Here is a 22,431-nt window from a genome sequence, read left to right as displayed (position 1 = left end):
CTTGCACCAAGCAGTTAGGCCAGTCATGACTGGCTGTTATTGTGCTGCCTCTGGATGTTTCCTACGAGAGCCTTGCTGAATTAACAACTTTCTATGAGAAAGTATTTTGGATCCTCTAGAGATGAAAGTTATGGTGCTTGATGTGCATTGTATGTTCTTTCATCCCATCCTCATGTTGAGAAGATGTAGTGGCCTTTTATAAATGTTTTAGGACACTTTTTGTAAGCTGGCAAAATGAATTCTTGTGTAAGTTTGTAGTACGAAATTGAACAGCTTTATGTTACACACTGATTTTTATTTTATTTGGTTTTAATTTTTGTTTGTTTGATTTAAAAATATAGTGGGACTGTAAGCATCTGATGCTTTCAGCTTCTCTAGGTGTACTGTAGACTGTATGTAGCCTTTCACACTCAAGAAATTTGGGTTTGAACATCAGTAAAAGGAAAACTGTACATGGACTGTGAGTGGTATATCTAACAGTCTCTTTAACATGCACTGTAAGCATCAAGAACCGACCTCCACTTTGTTCTGAGGAATTGAGCATTTGTACTGGGAAAAGGGGAATAAGGCTGTCTACATGAGAGCACTTGGTGGTTTTATGTTCTGCAAATTAGTAACTCAATCCAAAATGTTTGTTTCAAGGAAGGGATGTGTTAGTAGAAGTGTATTTTTATTTTTAGCTTGTCTCCATGACTAGGCTGTGTAAACATAAGGTGCTATGGAGTCACTTAGGCTTTGCTCCTTAGGGGTCACATGCACACCTTGCTTTTCCTGCACAAGGCAGGCCTGGAACCTGAATAAGAGTGTTTTTCTGAACTGCCTCATTACCAGACATCCTGTGCTTTGGCATGGCCCTTCAAAGGTTGAAGTTGAGTGTTTTTTATAATGTAGGGATGATGCCAATTTTGTCTATTGGCAAGTGCCTCTGAATTGATGTGTAATTCACTTGATACTGAGATGAACCATACTTGGCTCTCATTTTCTGCTTTATGGAACGTGTAGGGCTGCTTACTCCCAAAGTGTTGGGATAAAATCCATAGTTATGAAGACCTCACCTTTTTTATTTTTAGAGGTATTATTTTATTTGTGGCAGAAGGTGAGTTAAAATACAGTCTTGTTACCTTGATTATTGCCTGTCATTTTGCACAGTGTTAGAGCATAATAATAGTATTTGAATTGCAGGTACTTTATGATGGTGAAGTATGCAGCCTAGGATAAAGTCCTATCTATACCTCTGTGTGCTACCATATTCTCATGTAAAGTATCTTGTGCCTCTGGAATTTGTGGGAGCATGAGGTCCAATAAATGAGTAATGTCCTTCAAGGTAGGTTTTGTTTTAGTAGAATTTCTAATACTGCAGTTTATAAATTTAGCATGTTATTAGGCCGGATGCATTCACTTCTGGGGTGTTTGTCCACAAACAGGCACAGAGCTCAGCTCTGCGTACCTACAGCTGGTTTAGGACTGTAAGCTTAAAAGCTGGAGTGTCAACAAGCTGTCCTACCTTTACTGTATTTGAAGAGTATCTGGTGTGAAAAGGATCTTTGTGGTTGCACTGCAGTAGTGCAGTGTGGGGAGACTGTTCAGGAACCGTGTGGTGGGTAGGTATGCCCATCATCTAGAGACAGCTGCTCATCACTAAAACATTGTTAGTTGGCCTGTAAAAACAGCTGGTGGCTCTGAATGCTGTCTCTGCTGGCCCCCGTGGGAGTTGACTCCGTTGTTGTTGTTCCTGCCTCTTGTTAGCAAAACTTTCTAAACATACTATGTTTACTAATGTGATAAATATTCCTCTTACCCCTCCCATTCCTCCTGTAGATACTGAATAACTGTTTTATAGAAAATCATCCGAGTACTTTTCTCAAATGCTAGGTAGTTGCTTAGGAAAACCTGAAATTGCTTTCTCGGACAGCTGTGTGAACCACAGTGTTTTTGTAGAAGTAAATGTTCCATGAAGGAAGAATACTTGGAAAGCAAACAGTTAAAATATACAGGAAGCTTGGATGTCAGTGACTAATGAAACGGTATGTTTTGCATCTAACTCTCTGTAAGGCACTATCTGTATGTGAGATCTTTAAATGGGCCAACTACTAAAAGGTATCTGACCTTCCTCGGATAAAATGTCTACTTAAAAATCTTCTATAGACTGTGTTTTCTTGCAACCACAGCTAAATTACACTGGTATGTAAAATGTGAGTTGGGGAAAAGTAATTTTGTGAAGTGGCATGTTTTCCATGCTCTTGAATGGGTTAGTGAGTGGTACTGGATTTTGAATGTGGTTCTGAAGTGTAGTTTGATCTGGACTTTTCATAGCTTCATGGTATCTAATTACAGAACAAGGGTTTTAGTCGTGTTTTGTGATGTGGTTAGGCTGAGAGTGAGATAGGTTTTTTGCACTGATTATGTTAATATGGTTACTGTCATCTGACTTTAGTACTGGTAAATACGTCAGAACTGGATGAAATTGTTTAACGTAGCCAGTACGTTGTTTAGACTATACCTAAAATAGTACATGCTGTTTTGAGACTACTCTCTTGAAACAACCTCATAAATTAGTCCTCAGAAGTGCCCATTAGAAATACTGAAGTAAGAGCTACAGAAGTGCAAGGAGAACTGGTGCGGGATCCTCCTCCCCGCTGTGTGCTCCAGGAGGGTCAGAGGAGTGAGGCAGCCGAGCCACTCCCGAGTGGGCTGAGCAGTGGAAAAAGAGCAGCGGGAAGTTGGCTGGTGCTGGCAGGCAGGAGGACGGGCTGGCGGCTTTTTCCGCTCCAGATGTAAATATTCATCACCTCACGGACTGCAGCTCGGGCTGACGCTCCAGAGCGGTGCTGTGCGGGAACATTCCGTGTGCGGTGCCAGCGCGCAGACACACGGCAGCTGCCCTCACTGGAGCGTTTCGCTGGCGCGGGGAGCGCAGTGCCGGCGTGCCCGGAGCAGGCAGCGGCTCTCGCCGCCGTCCGGGCCCTGCCGGCCCTTGGCATCCCGTCCGAGGGGGCTCGGCACCGCCGCCTTCCCACGCGTGCCGGCCGTTCCGCCACAGCCCGGGCCCGGTAACGCCGGTTCCGCCGGTTCCGCTCCCACAGCGTCGCCCCGGTGCCGGTGGTTTGTGCGGCCGCGGGTCCGCCCCGCTCACCTGGCCCGGGCGGGCGGGCGCGGGGGCCGGGCCGAGGGGGCCGGCCTCGCCCGGCGGGGCCAATCGGCGCCCGGCCCTGTTGCTATGCGCGCCCCTACTCTGCCTCCTTTGTGGAGGATGCCGTGGGCACCCACCCACCCGCGCCGGCGCTGCGGGGCTCGCTGCGGGAGCGCCGGGCCGCGCGGAGAAGGTGTGTACGGCAGCGAGCCCCGCGGCTCGGGCCGGCCCGGCCCGGCCCGGCTCGGCCCGGGGGCGCCGGGGAGGGGGCCGGGCGGAGCGGCGGGGGGAGGCTGAAGGCCGGTGGCACCGGCCCGGACAGGCTTCCCGGGCGTGAAACAAGTTCAAGCTGTGTAACTCAGAGTAGTCGGCTGTTGTTGGCGGTGTTTGTCTGAGAAAGGCGATTTGAAACCCACCTATACTGAAGTGTACCGAAGTTTGCCTCTCCGGTTGAGTCTGTAAACAGTTCCTTTAGAAACCCAAACCAGACATTCTTCCTTTCCTTCCGTGTACTGAGCCTATGAAAGCCTTAATTTCTGTGAGTTGGGTGTTGGCTTTTAGTTTTCTTTTTTTAACGTTTCCTTAAAGGAAAGTAGTGGACAGCCTAAAAATTAACTCGGTTAATTCATTAGGTTGTTGGGGCAAGAGTATTAAATGTCCTGGAACAGGAGGGGAGGATTTTTAAGCCTTAAAAGTGAGACGTATAGTTAAGTGTCAGATGTGCTAACAGTTGTAGTTAGTGTAGCCATATGTAACTGTTTGACTCTTCATTGTTACGAGAAAAAAACCAACCTCTTCCCCCTCCCAAAAACACCCTGAAGCTTAACTGAGTTTCTTCTGTGCCTTGTTATGTAGGTCAAGTTTCTCTCTTCTCTTCTTTTTTTTCCCTCCAGCAGGAGGAAACTATTACAGTATTTTGATTTCTGCTAGAAACAATGCATGAAACATTATTAGCCCTTTGCCACTACTTGTTTGTCTTGGGGCAAATGAAGCTGATGCAAATATGTCAGCTTTGGGGGCAATAAAAATATGTATTTTTAATTAGCATCTTACTGGTTGCTCAACTATATGGTATAAAAAGCTAATTAATATACTGAATTCAGTGCAGAATTGAGGATTATCTATTGCTTTTTCTGCAAACTTGTTATCTAAAAATGTGAATGTTGCTCTGATCAAGTATTTGCATATATATTTATACATATGTATATTCATCCTGTGTCTAGAGCTTGTTGATATTCCTCTGAAAAGTGCAAGAGTTCTAATTTAAGTGAGCTTGCTGACATTGGATGACCCTCTCCTGGCACAAGAGGAGGAATGATTCCACTAGTGTACTCTTGTGTTTTGTGTGGGAATATTGGCTTTGAATCACTGAAGCATTGCTTTGGAAAGTAGTAAGGAATTTCTGAGAGGACAAAGTGAAATTTCATAATTGTGTAGATTAAATTTTAAATATGTGAGTCTGCCATTTTGCTATGTGGAAAATTACCATATATTAGGGAAGAGGGAGGCAAACTAGATTCTTGGCAGAAATTCTGTTAAGCCTTTCAGTTTTGACCCTATGTAATGTTTTATTATTTGGAGTACCAGACGACTATTACAGCTTAATAACATGACTTACAGTGTGGAAACTTGTAAATAGCTGAATTGTGCTGTGTGACACAGTTCAATTCTAAAACTATCAAAAATGTTCTTTTATTTTATGCATTCAAAATGCCATAGTTAGGCTCTGGTGTCCATTTTAAAGTGCAGTCTTTTACACAGCTTGAGAGTTGTAATGTCCTCATTTATCCTCCCAAATAAAATTTAAAAACAATTTTATGGGCCTGGTCACTCTCCCAGAATTTTTTTCAGATGGGAAGCATATATTGTCTCTTTTGTAACTTTTTTACTTTTGCAGGTTACTGTTTAACCACTTAAGGGCAGGCACTGTAGGTGAAGGTTAATAGCATTGGAAAAATGACGCGAGGAGCTTCATCTGCTCCACCATCATCAATTTCATCTCCTTGCATTTCTCAGGAAGAAGTACAGTCTCTGCCTTTGGTCTGCTAGCCTTATGCCTCTCCCTCCACCCCACCCTCTCCATAATTTGGACTGCAAATACTGAAACCTACTGAAGCTGGAGGTAGCCTTACTAGCTAGGAGGAGGATTTTGGGTGGTCAAACATGTTCTGACAAAGTTCCACAAGATAAATTACCCACCACTTAGATGACAATGAAGGTTTGTAACATCAAAGTTTTGGGAGATCAAGTAGCACAAAGAGAAGACAAGTACAAAAAGAAGCTGCAGTAGAAGAGGTCAGATGTTATGAAAATAGTTTGCTCTGGGCTTTTTGTTTTGTCTTTTTCTGTATTTCAGATAAAATAATGGAATTCTTAATCTGCATTCCTCACCTGAGGACACTTCCTAACAAGTCCTGTGCTTTTTTTTCTGTGTGCGTTTTTAATTACCCTGATAGTGCTGTTCTAGCAGCAGTGCTGCAGGAGTTTTCAGCTTGTAGGTGTGATTTCCAACTGACATGATGTTGTAATAAAGTTATAGGAATATCACCTCCTACTTAACTTGCATGATATAATGTTTAATGTCTTGTCCATTAAAATAAAATTATTGAATTCTTGAGTGTTTCTATCTCTTCTCCCTGTTAATGCTCTTTAAAAGCTTTATTATTATCAGTGCATTTGCACTCTTAGGTTTGTTTCTCATTTTCGTGTTTTTCCGTTATTTTTGGGAAAAAATGCTGCTCAGTGGTGTTAGTAGGTGCCTTGCACGTAGGCAGAAAATGTGCTTAATAGTTCTTCCCCATGACTGTATTTATCTTGAGCTTAGTCGTGCCATCAGTGTTCACATTCTTGTTGGAGTTGAACCAAGCCTCTCGAGTTGATACGGTCTGATAGTCAGAAAGCTGCCCTGGATGTATTTCTCCAAGCCTTCACATGTGAAGTCAAATATCTGTAATGGAGAATTTTCCTGAACATGCTACAAGGAAAACCTTTCCTGGCACTTCTAGACTGTTCAGTTGCATCATTCTCTTTTGAACCAGAAGTAATGACACTGGGTTCTTGCTCTGGGTCTCTACACCCTAGCATTATATCAGATCTGTCCTTTGCATGTGTGGTTGTATCTACCAAATCTCTCATCTTTTTAGTCTGAGAAGGCATCTCAGCCTGTGCTGTCTCTGAGCCATGTTCTGCTACACTGAAATTGTTTGTGCATATAACAGGCTGCTTGTCATCATGAAAGACAGACCAGCCTGGAAAATACTGTCTTGTTACTGGGATGTGTGACTTAGTCTCCTGATGCCCTGCAACTCTCCATATTCCACATAAGTATTTTCAAAATTTTCTTCCACTTTATAATTTTGGAAGATTTGAGTTTTGCTGGCTGTACCTGTGAACAGAGTGCTCTTAGCATATATTAGGGTGTTAAATGACCGAAACAAGGACTTCCTGCTTCCTGCTGAAGGCCTCTTCCTTGCCCCTAATAGTACTGATTTTTTTTTTTTTTTAATTTTTTGGTGAAGTAGTTTTAGGAACAGTATAAGAAACAGATGCATTGTTCCCTTTTGTCACTGTACAGCCCCCCACTTTCTTCTTGAGGGTGTGATGAGTGAGGAGCAACAAGACTGGCCTGCTTTGCTAGGGTGAAACTCAGGGTATTTTTCTTTAGGTTATGCAGATTTAAATGAAGATAGGGTAAAATGCTTTTAATTCCAAAATTCTAAGTTTGGAAATGGATAACTAGGTTTTGTTTTCTTCATGTATGTAGCAAGTAGGCAAATATAATTCATATTCTCTCAGAGGATAAAAGGCAGTATTTACTTCATAGCAACACATAGTTGAATCAATGCTATTCATCCTCTGCAATAAAATTACAAAACATTTCTTTTGCAATATCAAGAAGGTGGGATAAAGTAGATTGAGGGATGCTGTGGAACTTGGGGAAGATAATGTATAGTGGAGTGTACTTAAATGGGAGGGATATAGCCTGTCTTGGAGTTCAGCCATATCATCTACTGTCTGATGAAATTCTTTTCAAATTCCTGTCTAACAATAAAGCTGCTTCTTCTAGAGGTTGGTGTCTGCATAAGTGTTTGCTTTTTCCTTGGTGAGAAAAGAGAATATTGGCCAACTTGAAGTAATGGTGGTCATCCTACCTAAAGGATAACTGAGTCCTCAGATGAATTTCCACATTAATTAGGAGATTTTCAAAAGGGCTGAAGGTGGGGAGACTTAAATAGCAAGCACCAGTGCTAACAAGCAAGACTGTTGTTAAATAGTTAATAACAGATGGCTGAACTTCTGATGCAAATGATGAGACAGAACAAGACAAGTTCTCTGCATCCTGACCCAGCAACTCCTCACTACTGCCATGACAACTAACACGTTTTACTATCCAGTTTTAGCAAAGTTTATGAAACTCAAGATAACTTGTTGGTTTTATGACTTCAAAACAAATTTTTAAAGGCAAAGCAAACCGGCTAGAGAAGGAGAAAAGGTAAACGAAGAAAAAGTGAATATGAATTCCTAGAGGCCTTGCATATTGAAGTTCCTCCAACGTCTTTCCAAAAGATGTCTGAAGTACTGTATACTTTGAAATGCCTGGCAGTTAAAACATTAGTTTAAATGCAGAAGTTTATAATTTGAGCAAGTCTCTCTGAATCTTTTCCATTTAACTTAACATGAAAATTGCCTCATGCAACTTGAATGGCATCACAAAGGGGAAAGGGAGCAGGAGGGAGGAAGCTCTCTGCATTTGACCTGGGCATGGTGCAGGTGAGGAGGAGCCTGTGGTGGGGTGGATGTGACTTCTCCTCTGACTTGCACTGGCCTTGGGCTTGTGAGCAGGATGCTGGAAGCACCCCAAGTGCTCTCTTATTTTTATAGCAAGGTTACTCTACGGGTCTGTGCCTACTGTAGTTAAATTCAAACCAGAAGTGTCAGTATCTCTTTTTAGGGTAAGACATCTGAAGGATTGTTGTTATAGACTAAACTTCATGGCACTGAAAATACTGGAGGGTGAGTTTTGATTTGGGAAGTCGTGAACAAGAGCTGTGTATATAACTGAGTCCAGGTCACTTCTCATACAGCATAAAAAACCTGTTGTAAGTCTGTTTTATCAGTGTTGTTAAGAACATGGAGATTCCTCAGCTTTTTTCTGTGTTTGTGAGGTACATCTGTGCTTGTGGGTCTTGACTACAGCAGTGGCTTCTTGACAAAGTGAAGGAAGTACTTCATGTAGTTGTGTACCAAGTCTCTATGTTCTCAGGCTGTGTTTCCCACTGTTTTGTGTTGCTGTGTCGGATGGATCAAGGACTCCTTCATCCTCCAGGTGTGTAACTCAGTCATAAGAGAGCTTAAAGAGAAGGGAGCAAATTCATGGAGTTATTTCCTGAAGATTATTATTTGTTATCTGTCATACAAATTAGGAGTCACACTCGGGTATCCTGCTTTGCTGTGTGTTATACAAGCATGGAACAAAAGACTGTCCTCACCTCAGACCTCATGGAAGTGTCAAACGCTAAATCAATGGCTTCCAACAGAGGGCTGTGTGGAGACAAAGGGATAATACTGATGGAGACAGATAAACTGTGCTCCCACAGGCTAACAAGCTTTTATCACCGTAATGGAGAAGCTGCAAAGCAGAGTCATTTTAATCAAGAGCGTAGGACAAGACAGGGGGAGTAAGGACTGGTGATTAAAGTAATCACAGGCCAGTTTACTGCAGTAGTGAGTGGGTGACAACAGGAACGCTGGTAAGCCATGGAGGATCTTGAAAGCAGAAGGAAAAAAAAGGGCAATTTTCTTGTTTTGAAAGATGATGTTTTAAGAGACAAAAAAGAACAGGAAAATATGGTTTCCTATTAGGCACCGGCCAGAGGTACCTTACAAGGCTGGATGGTGGTGAGGCATAACCTTGTCTGTGCCTTTTTCACACAAATTCCATGAGAAATCCCGTGGGCAGTGCTGCCTCTTCCCTGGGCAGGCAGATAAGGCGGTGCCGTCTGCTCGCTGAGGCCCGGGTGGCATTCACGTGGGCTGTGCCCAGCCCAGAGGTCCCCATGGCAGGGCATGCTTCCAGCTTGGACTGGGAGGAATTTATCTCTTAGGAAAATCTTTGGATTTCAGACAAGCATTTTTCCATACTCAAGAGGAAAACTAACTTTTGCTAAGAGCAATTCTCTGAATGCTGTTTCCTAGGGCTTCAGCCCAGCAAGGAGGGTGTAGTGAACCCAGTTTGCATGTTTTTCTGGGGATAAAGAGGGCAGGTTGCTTGTTATCTGGATTCCCATGCCAGATTCTGATCCTTTCAGAACTTTCTTCAGACACTAATTCAGATGGTAAGAATAAAATGTTCTGTGCTAAAAATCTCTCAGATGTGTTTTTTATTAGTTCTTGAAGATAAGTGATTGCAAAAACCAGCTGTTTACAGTAATAGCCAATGTAATCAGATATTTCTTAATGGAAACTTTAAGTCTTTTTGACTACTCTTCTGTGCTTGCTGTTTTGTTATCTCTTAGAAAAAATCCTCTTCCTCCAACAAATTATGCATTGTTGTCCCTTGATAATAAGAAAATTTATTTTCTTTATTGATTTCTAGTAGAAAATCTCTGTATAATGGTTTTGCTAATGGGAGGGTTGACAAAATAAGTTATGGGTATCAGGCACTTGGTTTCTGGAATGTTTCTGAAGGGCTTTTGGTTTTTTTCACCTGATGTTTAACTTGAGCATTCACAATAATTTATTAGATCTATTAAACCTGACAAGTGGGCAAATCCTTAATGTTATCTGAACTGTGTTAGTAGCTGAAGTGAAGCTTTTGGCATATCTGAGCTAAATTCATCTTGGAGCAATTTTCCCTGACAGAAAGTAATTTTGGTATTTTCTGATTGAAAAGTTGCAATGGATATTTACTTTGGGCATTAATACTTTTTCTGCTGGTCCAAAACTCAGTTTTCTGGGCTTTTTCCCCTGCTGTTTACTTTTAATTAAACATATAGTTGTGAATTATCAAGGAGGAACTAAAGTAAGGTTTTATTTGTTCATCTGTCTTTGCTCATGTCAATTTGTTTTACCCAGATACAAAAGAGGCTGGGGAGGGCCTTGAGCTTTGACTGGATAAAAGGTGTTATTCTTCATGTGCTGCTCGTGTTCACTATTTTTAGTGTAGCGTTTTGTTTTTCCTAATAATTTATTGCTCTGTCCCTTGACTCACGGGTCACCTGATTTCAGAGCACGTGAGCAGGGCTGGATCCTTTACTCTTGTAAAAACTGATAGTTTATCTCGAGGAGCAGGATGCTGCTGCTGCTGGTGCGATTGGGTTGGAAGTGGCCGTGGAGGGGTGAGCCCTGTCCCTTCGGTTCTCTGGAAAGAATGTTCCAAGAATACGCAGTACAGGGTGTTACAAAGCACATGTGCAGCCAATGAACTCAGAGCCCAGGCTGGGTGGGTGACTCGAGGTCAGCGGCGTGCAGGGGACTTTGCCTGCTGTCCTCACCGTGCCTGCCTCACCCCGTGCCAGCAGCAGCCGGGAGCTCGCTTTCCCCTTCGAGGGAGAATTGTTTTTCAGCAGACACATGATGAATACACACTATTATCCTTGCTCCTGTGGTGTTCATTTTGGCACTTCGTACGAGTGTCTTGCATCTCGGATTGTCAGAAGCTTGTTTTGTTCTGTGAGGTGCCAGTGGCTGGATGTTTCTGGTGCCTTCAAAGCTGCAGTGCAAGCCTGAAAGGATGGCTGAATGAAGGGGAGAGGGAAAGCAGACACTTAAATTTTGTAAGCACTCAAGTATGCTGTTTGAAATTTTACTGTTCAAGTGGGCCCAGTTTTTAAAAAGGTACTTTCCAAGGTCTGGTGCTCTGGAGTTTCATTAGTCTGATTGTTTGGGGATTTTTTTAAATCTTAAGGTCAGTCTGATCTGTAACAAGATAAATGTACTCAACTAAATCCTGTCAATTCTTCAAATTGGGTGAAAGCAAGAGAAAGAAAAGCTGCATACATCAAGCTATTCAGTACTTGCACAGATGAAATACATCTAGACATGTAAAATGACTATTTTGATGATTTGGATTGAATTACAACTTCATTACTGCCCAAGCAGTTGCAGATTTTTAATTGCTGGCCCATGAGGCCTTTTCAGCCTAGTGGAAAACTGCAGACTGTCATATTCTCTAGAATTTAAAAATAATGGCAATTAACCTTCATTTATCTGGATCAGGGCCATTGGTTGACCTAGGTAATAGTACTGGCATTCATTCATAACTTTATGGTTTTTACAGGTTCCTCTAAGACAACAGGATATTTGAAATTGTGTGATATCCATCCTTGAGGGAGAGGGGTTGCTTTTTTCATGGGTGCAGGGTTTATTGCTGCACTGGTGAGTTGCTGATAGCACCTGTTTTACACTCTTAACCAATTTGTAATGTAAGTAACAAAACCAAAATTTTTAAAATGTGCTACATGTAAATGATCAAAATTATTGGCCCCGAAGAAATTACATACTTTGTAGAGTTGTTTGTCAGGTTTTATTTTTTTAGTGGTCTTTTAATAGAGTAAACTCACCAAAAGTTGGACTAGGTGGTTTTTTTTTTCAAAAACATAGAGACTTCTGCCCACCCCTGTCCCACAGTCTTCTCTGGTTTGTTTTTGTTTGGAGTTTTTATAACCACAGTAAAGCTGAGAAATTGCAATATCTATTAAAAATAGATACTGATAGATATCTTTTGAGGAGATTTTCAGCATACAAGAGCTTTGTCAGTAGCATGGTTTTCAAAAACCATCAGTCAGGCCTGTTGGCACCCGAGCTCAGTGTGCAGATGAGTGTGTGAGTATTGGTTGTTGAAAGTTTTCTGAGTGTGTGGAAGGCTGAGTGTTTAGGGGCTTATGAAACCTCACTTGCCTAGACAACAATATTGTGTTGAAGGCTGAATGCTCAGTGAAAGGTTCCCATAAAGTGTGATCCCGTAAGTCAACATGGTACTTTCACCAGGGGCTTTCCCTGGCTCCAGCAGCTGTGGCATGCCTGCTGATTCCACCCAGAAGTGAGTCAGTGCTCTCACACAGCACTTTTCAATCTCTGGTTTATTTTCCAACAAGTCCAACTATGGTCTGAAGCAAAGGGCACATGATGTTACAGTTCTTTTCCTTGCAGTGGTTTTAGGGAAGAAGAACTTGTGCCTGGTGGTTGTAAATCAGAGTGGAACCTGTGCACACACGGAGTAGAGATGGCCTTTCCCAGCAAGATTTTTGTGTTCCCATTGCAGTTTTGTCAGGCACTAAAAGACTCTTCCAAATAATTTGCTAAAAATCCTTTTGAAAGCTGAAAGCTGCTTTATATTTCGCCTCTGAAAAATAAGTGTTATTTTATCTATATTAATAGAAATATAAGCACAAGAACACTTGAAAGTATATTGCCAAAGTTTCTAAGTACAATATATATTTAAGGTGATGAGATAAAGCATGAAATACCCCAAACAGAAACATTTTTGGTGTTAATGGGGAAATTTTAGAAACCAGTATATTTGGCAAGGATAACACTTCATCCCTATAAATGCTGAGCCCAAAGATACTTGTGTCTGTTGTGAAGATACATTACAGAGGAATAAACCGAGTGACACTTCAGCAAAAATCTGGTCAGCAAAAGGTGCAAACATCTGTTCTTTTAGGTGGAGGGTTTTGCTCTCTGGCAGCTCTCATAGGCACTGAAATACCTACTGCAGGACTTTTTTAAAGGTCTGTGTTGTTTTCCAGTAACATCTGGAAGTGATTTATTATCACAAATTACTGCTTTCCATCTCTAAACCAATCTCTGTATAAAACAGTACAGAAGTCTGCAAGTAGTTGAATCTTTGTCAGGCTGGATTTTTAAACAAATTAAAACTGAAACTTACGTATGTCGTCCTGTATTGTATTGTGTTTAGGGCCTGAAATAAAATTTCTGGCACACACTTTTATTTATGTACTATAAAAATGTTGGCACAGCTGTCAATGCAGAGCTGCCATCAACCTGTTTAATGGGAGGGATGTCTTGGCCTGGGAGTTTGACTTCCCAATACTCAATTGCAACTGTCACATGGATGATATGCCTTCAGGAAGAGGTGAGGATTAGCTAAATAGATGTGCTTTTTCATTGTTAACACACACTGGGTTTCATTTGAAAAGAAAGCAGCAGCTGTGGAGTCACTGCAGAAGGATATTTACAGCTAAGGTGAAATAGAGTAAGCTGATGAAAGCCTTCAGCCTGTGAGTCTTCAGCCATGTGGCTGCTGCTAAGCTCCTTCCTGAGTTAATGAGCCGCCATAATGAAGATGGTCATCATTCCTATCTCCAAAGTTCCCTTAGCTGGAAAAACCTTGATGAAAGTCATCAATACCAGTGAGGAAAGCGTGGAAAAAATTATATCCATAGTAATTTTGTATTAGAAAATTGGTGTTTTAGTGTAAAAAATGCTCAGTTATTTGCCAAGGAAACACCTCAGGAAGAAATTCTTGCATGCTCTGAAAGCTTAAGTGTGCTCTGCTTTCTGTTCCAGGGTGACACATGGCTCCTTCAGCTGCCCAAACTGACCATATGGATGGGTTTTGCATTGTGGTGCCAGTGCCTGTGAAGTTAGCCTAGGTCTGACCTCCACATTGCCCTTGTTACCCCCTGGGACCAGGGTGGAGTTTAAAACAGAAATTTATTTCCAATATAATTCTGCAAAGTTTCTATCAGCATATTTGCCAGGGTAGTAATCACTGCATTGGTGGTGAGTGAAGGCCAGATAGAAGCCTTCCATTCCCTTCCAGTTTCAGCCAAGTGTCTATTCTATACTCAGCACCACACACTAATTCTAAAAGAGCTGTTTTTTCCTAATTATTTTCTTTTAGAAATGAATAGAAATACCTGACAGAAATCCTTTTGCTTTGTTGGGATTTAAATTTTTGTTTTGTTCAGATAGGTGCATTGTGTCATGCAGTTTGTTCTAACACTAGCTAGCTTAGGCAGAGCATCAGCTAAACAAGGAGAAAATGTAAAAAGCTAGAGATGAATTAATGGAAATTACTTGGTCTGCTCCTTTTAGGCATTTTTGTTTCATTATAATATAACTTCGTTTTTTTTATGTAGGCACATTTAATGTAATCACAATGTAGGAAATAGTAATATAAAGGAAAACAGAAATTGATGTGCTCTTAAGGGCATTAAGTGAGCCAAGTCCTCTTTGCTTTCAGGACCTGTCCAGCTGTAGTGTGTTGGTACAAAGTGGCACCTTTAGTTTAGGGGTCAGCAAAAAAAAAAAAGTTCTCTTCCCACAATTGGCTTATTTTTAAACTGCTAACCATTGCATCACTTACAGCTTTACACTGACATTTTAGCACTTACTTAACTATGTCAGGATAGAGTGGGATAGTTGTATTTTACAATATACATGCTCTCTTGCAACTTTTGGTGAATTGACATTTGAAATAGGCCTCAAAGTTCATGTTTTCAGGTATTGCTTTCCTTCTACTAAATACAGATGTTGAAATTGTAATGAATGACCTACTTTACAATTTGTGATTTCATTGTGGAGCAAGAAACGATTCAGTTTATACCATTTTTTCTTAGTCCTTTTCATTGTCCACTTAAGGGAATAGAAACCCAGTTTCCCTGATCAAAATGCAAATATTGGATTTAGAACCTGGTTTAATGCCAACAAATCAAAAGAAGCACATTAAACTGTTGTTGCTTAGATAAAAATAGAAGCTACAGTTGGACGGAGAGAAGTGACTCAGTAAGCAGCATGGTGATGGCAAAATAGGATGTCAGCCAAAACGCAGGAAGCAAGATGGGAACACCCAGATCAGTTTAACAGCCTGCATTTTACACTCCCAGAGAGCAGGAGTTTCTGAGATGACTGCAAGAAACTTAAGCTTTAAATGGATTTTATGTCTGTACTTATTAAGCTGTTTGAACCTGAAAAAGTTTTAGTAAAATGTGAATTGTACTTTTTTTTTCTGCCCCAGCCCAGTTTTAAAACCAGTCTCTCTATTTACAGTAAAGCTGCCTGAGATTAGCCCTGGGTGCTGTGAGAGGCATCCAGCAGGAACATGCAGGAGATGAGCAGTGATACACACGTACCCAGGGAATTAATGCAGCACTGCACTCTGCACTGCAGCCCATGGCACTGATTGATTTTTAGTGCTCTGCAACTCTGGAATAACTTCATCAGCTCCAGGTAGCTCTGTCTTGAGTTTTAAAAATGCCCCTTACTTAGAAGATAGTGTAGTTTGGTTCGTTTTTCTGGTTATAAACTGGCATAACAACACAGAAGCAGATGAATTTCTTCCTGTTTTATGTGAAACGAAGTAGGACCAGAGGTTTTTTTGTAGCTGATACTGTTATTTTATTTGAATAGCAGGTAAGCATCAGTTCTAAATTAAATTCCTATGCTGCCATTTTCTGGCTACAGCTGAACTGCTTTGGTAGTGGTTCAGTTTGGCACCGTGGAAAAAGTGAGCAGACAGTAACAATAAGATGAATTATGGTGCTGCTCTCATGTTTTCACAATGACTGTCCCTGAGCTCAAAGATCTCGAGCCATAAGAATGTAAGACAGTTGGCAGTGTGTGTCAATCTGTATAGGATTATTCCTAGATTAAGGTATTCACTGCATTTGCTTGAGTTTAAGTAACTAATAGCTTGTTTCTTGAAAAAAGTAAGCCATCTCATAACTTTAACTCTTGATAACTGAAATTATACCTAAACTCTTAATATTGCAAAGCTTTTGAAGCGTGTGACTTCAGATATAATTATGGGTTTGTAATATGCAGACGCAACATGACTGCTCATTTAGAGAATCTTGAATTTGGGGGATTCAAGGGCAACTTTCTTTTGAAGTGAAGCACAACGTGGCATTAGTTAACCAAAGCATCCGTAGGTGTTTCTAATTCCAGAAGAGAAGCTGTTAGTCAAAGGTTTACATTGTGTTTCATTTCCTTTACAGTAGTTTCTTGAATCCCCGCCTTACTCTTAAAATGTGGAAGTACCTTTAACCTGTTTCTTGGAATAGCAAGATGTTAAAACTTATTCAGAGTTGATTGATGTGCAGGAAGAGCTTTTGCTGATTTTTTTTCAATGCAGGACACTGCTCTGGCTGGGAGGTGATGGGTTCTGAGTTCTGACAGTGCAGCCACTTCTCCTCCAGTGTACCTGACTCTCCTGCCATGGGACCCTTGGACTGAAGTGTCTCCTTTCAGTTGTACTGAAAGCACAACAAAGAAATCCAAGTACTTAAGCCATGCTTTTAGTCTCTGACAAAGGAAGGAGAGAGCAGATGTGGGCAGCCATGCCATGGTGCCCACTGGGCAGTCTGGGCAGGGCAGGAGCAGGGCTTGCATCAGCTGGGAATCCCAACAGGCTACACCATGCACTCCATATTTTGTTAAGTATTTTGCTTACTGGGTTTCAACTTTCTAAGTAAAATAGGAATTGTGATTACTTTTAATCAGTGGCCTTCAAAATCCATTATGGGTGCCTAAAGATTTTCCAGGAAAGGTCTGGGCTGTTATAGGGCACATTCAAATGCAGTTATTAGTTGATTCATGGACTCTCAAAGGAAGTAGCCCTCAATCAGTAAAGGTCAGGATTAAAGGATACTTTCAGTTGAACTGAATTGTCTTTCTTTGAAGAAAGTCTCTTTGCAAGAATGAGCTCTTTTTCTGAGAAGAGGACGAGTTTGGTAGACAGTTGTGGTGAGCAGTGCAGTATGAGAGGTTCTAGACAATAAAATAAGCATGGACTAAGAGAGATTGTGGTTGTATCACAGCCTGGTCATGATGGGAGGGTAGCACAGGGCAGGAGAGGCTCTGCTGGGGCCTTTTATTGCCTTGCTGTGCCCAGGCAGGACAAGGTAGCAGCTCCCAGACACATCTTCTGGTGGCACCTGGAACACAATGGGTTATGTAATACCAAATGTATTTGTTTCCTGGCCTAAGCCTAGAAAACAGATTAAATGCTCTTCTAAGACACGTATTTCAGGAAAACATCTTCTGTAATTATTACAGAAAAAGCTGTGATAGGAAAGGGAAGGGTGTTGGTCTGCACAAGCTTGACCTAGTTGGGAAAGGAGTCAGCTAAGCATAACTCAATTAACTGAACTTTTCAGGGAGTCCTTGGGTTGCAGTTAAGTGGATTTGTGAATCCCTACTACCACGTAACTAACCTTAATTGGCGTTTCAGGATGTGAGCCAATTTCAGGTTTTTTTTTGGCGGGGGGGAGATTGTGGGTTCTTATTCTGTATTCCAGTGTTCATGCACCTGTGTGTAGTGGAGGTAGGAGGACAAGGATTTGAAGACTCTTTGACATTTCTGGTTAAATGTTTTTTCTGTTTTTTTGAGAAGGTGTAGAAAATCAGTCTTTGTTGAGGTTGGTATGTGCAGGAGGCAAAGGAAAACAAAGTTCCAGTATTGTATATTCAGTTCTCCAGTATTGTGTGCTTTGCTCTATGCACAGTAGCTTCAGTCTAAATTTAAATTTCTCTTTCTTGCTTCTAAAGTAGTCTGACACCTGCTGCTATCTCTTGTGCCCACCTGGTCAATAACCTTTAGTTATAATGTATTGGTTAAAGGGCTGTAGTGCCTTATTACTTTATTTTTTATTTACTTGTGTCAGCTAACTGGATTTTTTGCTATTTTAAGGAGAATAAACCCCAGACAATGCAGAGATGGATATTTTATACTGTATACTTGGCATGTTGCAGTGCTAGAAATGAAGCAGAACAATAACCATAGTTGTATAGTCAGGTTATAGGATTGAGGTTATTCTGTACACAATATATGATGTGTCCTAGGGCTGATTCATACACAAAACCAAACAGTTACAGCACACACAGAGTAAGACTTTTTTTAACTAAACACTGAGTTCGCTGTTTCTATAAATGTCATTCCACCCTTGTCCTCAATTGCATCATCTTGCATCATCTGTGTCTGTTGTATAGGAACAATTACCAGGCTTCTCAATGGTTATAGGGATTTTTCTTTATGAAAACTCTTAGAAGTTTCATAAAGATATAATGATATAAAGATATAATAAGTTTCATAATGATATATAAATCTAGTGGAGCTAAAAAACGATATTATGCCACATGAACTTTGTAGGGAAAAATACATTTCTTGATATCTCTTACTGTTTGTGCTTTAATTTTTTTTTAAGGTCCAGATCAAATAACTGGTTGATTATATTGCTGACATAATTTTAAAGTACTGGCCCTGTCTTTACAGCACTGCAGCATTTCCTAGTTCAACACAGGCTTTTTAGTGATGCTGTTTTTATTTTGAAACAACATGGTGTTTTTGTAACTGCAGCCAATACAACTATATAAATATGTCTCTTTAGCTAGTTGGGCTTTCTCTTCCATTCTTAAGGCAAGAAACTGGTTGCTTCTGAAATAATAGGTCTGATTATAGGAATAGGAACACATGCAGTATTTGTAAATTGAACTTGGAAGTGAACTTTATCTGTTTACATAAATCAATATTGTGTATGTAATCTGATTCTTGAGTGATTATTATTTCAGAATATGTACCTGGCTTTATTCACTAGATCTTGCTTATTTACTATTCACTGGATCTTTCATCTGAACATCTTAAACTGCCTATGCCTTGTAGTGACCTGTGGCAAGTCTGTGAAGGCACTGAGCACTTTAGGTATGCAACATAAGCTTTGGTATCAGAGGCAAGGGGTGGGGGTTTTGCCTAAATCTAACTGCTCAGCAGAAGCACTCAGGCCATAGGACTTGTCCATTAATTTGTGTCAAGTCCAAAAGATTCTGATAACTTATGGGTTATCTTCTTAAAAAGAGAGCTAAATAATAGAAAGTCTACTGCTTCATCTGGTAAGCTGCTAATGGCATTGAAGGGCATGTCTGTTTTACTGGTACTTGCCACTTAAAATTCTCTAGTGTAAATTTTCAGGTATCACATTTTACTGTGCACATGCTGATCTTGATCACACTCTCTTTACAGTTTTGCTTAAAAATCATACATGTTTTATGTATTTTAACTAAAAACAATTCTTCTTTCATATTTTTGTGGGGGTGTATTAGTTTTGTTTAGTCTGCTAAGCATGAGACAATTCTTGTTTAAATTAATTTCACTCCTGTTGAACACTTTCTAGATTTTTGAACTTCTATGTCCGAGTAGGCAAAATACTCCAGTAGTAATTCTTCCTGCTGTGACTTTCTTGAAATTGGCCTTTGGACATACAAAAGATGAACTTAGCAGCAAGATAATGCTGCAATTATTTTTTTTTTTTTGCCTGTTGTATATCCAAATCCTTTTCAGAGTCTTCCCAAATTCCATTTTCCTATTCCCAAGTATGACTTGCCTATTGTTTACTAGATTTCCAGCTGAAAAAAAAGTGCAGGTGCCTAATTTTGTAGGTGACTCATATCACTACCTAAGAGGCTTGTCTTCTCTGTTACTTACCATTCCTTTAATCTTTCATGAACCCTTTATTAGACAGTTTTGCCATCCACCAGGTGAATGACCATTTTAACTTATGCCAGATTAATTAATGTATTGTTCACATGCCATATGGGGTCCTCCAGGATAATTCATCTGTGCTCTGGCTCTTCTTCAGCAGTGGGTTGACTTCTCTTACTTACCTTGTGTAGATCCCTTCAAATAGTCTGTAAGCCCTGGGGTCCGTGGTGTACAAGCCTGGGCTAGGCAAATATGTACATGCAAAAGCTAGTTTTACACACTTCATGATTTGCATATGCAGATAATTGCACGTTTAATTGGAGCTTTTGTCTCATGCATCCATTCTTGTATGCATCTCTCAAGTCTGCTTGCAGTATTTGCCAAATGCTCTGCCATTAGGGGACCAAGACAAAAAAGACTTCTGAAAGGTATTTTATGCATGATAATAGAAATGCGAATAGAAATTAACTCTCTCTGTGGCAGTTTTGGTGGATGACATAGGACATTTAAGCTAAAATTGTGAAGATGTCAGGTGCTTTTGTTCCCCTAAAGCATCAAAATAAAGGTAAAGAACTGCTGGCAGCCCTGCCTCCACTCGCTTTTCTTTGCTGCTCTTAAAATAGACTTTGAAGTGAATGTATTTTAGCTTTCATGGAAAAGAGAGTTTTCTGTAACCTCTTCAGTAATTAAATAATTTTGAAACTTGAAGTGTTTTGAAGCAGTGAGGGGAACGACATGATCTGGTTGTACTTAAATCTGTTTGAATGATGGGTGACATCCTCGTGATGAGGGAGGAGGAGGAGAAGGGTGCTCTATAAAACACCATAAAATGGTGCCTCTTAACTCTGTGGGAACTGAGTGTGCCAGGGCTCTTCATGAAGAGCAATGCCAGCTGCTGCTTTGTCTGCAGAGACTTGTTGAGTTTTCCTTCTTTGCACAAGTTTAGACTGACCATGGTACAAAACAATGAATAGTCTGTATGTTTCTTTGGAACATTTCCTATGTGTTAGTGGTAACTAAAAATGGACCTCTGAAGTAAGCCTTGCTCTCAGCAGGAGGGACTTGCAATAAAAATCTTAAAGAACATTGTGTCCCACTTTTTCCATAATAGAAGTAAATATTTCTTTTTCTTCTTCAAATTTTAATCTAATTTATTATATATTGTGGATTCTTATTCCATCTGTCAGATGATAATAACAATGCCAAGTCATACTGTCATTAGACTTCTCCCACAAGAGCCCAGGAAATCTTTTGTCTTCTAGAAAAGCTGTAGAAGAACAAAGTTCTTTGTTTGTAGTGACAACATTATGAGATGAGGAAAGATGTTTTGTTGTGCTGGACTGGGGAGTGGTGGGTTTTATGGGGAGTGCAGCCAGTCTGACACAAAGATCCATTTCACAAAGCCCACTCTCATTTCAAGTGTAATTGAAACAAACTGCAGGGTCAGGCAACAGTTGTTATACAGCAAATGTCATTAATTTTTGTCTTTTTGAAATGACAGATACTTTGGATGAATACTTTGAGTATGAAGCTGAGGAGTTCCTGGTCTCCTTGACCCTGCTGATCACTGAGGGCCGGACTCCAGAGTACTCAATCAAGGGCAGGACAGAGGGCTTTCACTGCCCACCAGCACAGTCAAGTCAGCCACCAACAACTAAGCATGAATGCAGCGACAAACTGGCTCAGGTATGGTGGTGGTACCCATTTCATCTCACAAATCCTTGCTACATGGCTAAAGTCAGCCAAGAAACCCACAGTGGATTCACAGTTAAGCATGAGTAACAATGGCTTTCTGTCAGTCCTTCATTTAAATGAGTATGTAATTCAGTATCCTGCTAATAATAGATCTGTCCTTAAAATGAGAGATCATTAAGCCTTTTATCCTTGAACATGAAGTTCTGCACACTACCTGAATGCAGTGCCTGTTTGAATCTTTATTATGCAAATGACAAGCACTATACTTAGTATTCTTGGTCTGGGGTTTCATTTGAGAAAATGTAGGCTGACTTGCCTAACTTTTTGCTTTTCCAGGTGTTCTGGAAAAGTTAGTGATCTAAAAAACACATCAAATCTATCCAGTCTGTTTGGGAGTAAGGTTGGAGCATCCCATCTCTCAAGTAAAAGTTCTTAAGTACTGTGGGAATTTAAGTTATATTCATGCAGAAGTTAGCCTGCTCCAAGACACAGTTTATAAAGATTTATAAAGAAAGATGCTGCTTGAGTCTGTCTACCCAAGAGGGTGCCTTGTGGAGAGATAACTACAAGGTAGCAAAGTGCAGTGGTTGGGGAAATGCATTTTTACAAGCTTCTTAAATTTCCTAAAGAAAGTTTCTCAAATGGCAACTGTAAAAGAGGTGTTAATTATTTTTTTCATTTAATATCTCTGGAATCTTATTTCTGATATGGTGAAACCAAACAGAATTTGACCCTTACCCTTCTCTAGTACTTTGGAATGTGCTTTTAAATTGGATTTAAATCTAGCTAGTATTTTTATGGCTTGTGTATGTTAACATTTTTCTTTTCCTCAGTGTCGTCAGGCCAGGCGAACCAGATCTGAGGTTATGCTTCTGTGGAAGAACAATATTCCAATCATGGTAGAAGTGATGCTACTTCCAGACTGTTGCTATAGTGATGAAGGGCCCACCACAGAGGGGAATGATTTAAATGATCCTGCAATCAAACAAGATGCATTGCTGTTAGAAAGGTGGATTTTGGAGCCAGTTCCTCGACAGTAAGTTAGATATGAGGATTAGTTGATAATTGCGAGAATCTTGTCATATTAAAGTCCTTAAAGTAATCAGTTAGTGTTTTTGAACTGGCTCTTTGCAAATTTGTGCAGTGCAGAGTATGAAATGATCCT

General features: G+C 40.5%; 1 protein-coding gene across 11 annotated transcripts in view; it reads left to right on the top strand.

The window, feature by feature from the left end:
• ATOSA (atos homolog A) overlaps positions 1 to 22,431 on the top strand; it is a 47,811-nt gene that overhangs the window by 9,840 nt on the left and 15,540 nt on the right. For 3 of the 11 annotated variants that reach the window (XM_068203972.1, XM_068203966.1, XM_068203968.1), the window contains exons 2-3: positions 21,073 to 21,257; positions 22,100 to 22,302. In XM_068203972.1, the coding sequence (XP_068060073.1) occupies positions 22,133 to 22,302 (170 nt within the window). In that variant the 5' untranslated portion in view covers positions 21,073 to 21,257; positions 22,100 to 22,132. Of the gene's footprint in view, positions 1 to 3,199; positions 3,324 to 3,505; positions 3,669 to 9,177; positions 9,466 to 10,950; positions 10,967 to 11,490; positions 11,507 to 11,538; positions 11,554 to 21,072; positions 21,258 to 22,099; positions 22,303 to 22,431 lie in introns of those variants that run through there. The other 8 variants (XM_068203965.1, XM_068203967.1, XR_011003800.1 and 5 more) reach the window with 8 other exon arrangements.

This window comes from Anomalospiza imberbis, chromosome 13, assembly GCF_031753505.1.
Source record: "Anomalospiza imberbis isolate Cuckoo-Finch-1a 21T00152 chromosome 13, ASM3175350v1, whole genome shotgun sequence".
Lineage (NCBI taxonomy): Eukaryota > Metazoa > Chordata > Aves > Passeriformes > Viduidae > Anomalospiza > Anomalospiza imberbis.
This window is presented reverse-complemented; position numbering and strand designations above follow the sequence as displayed.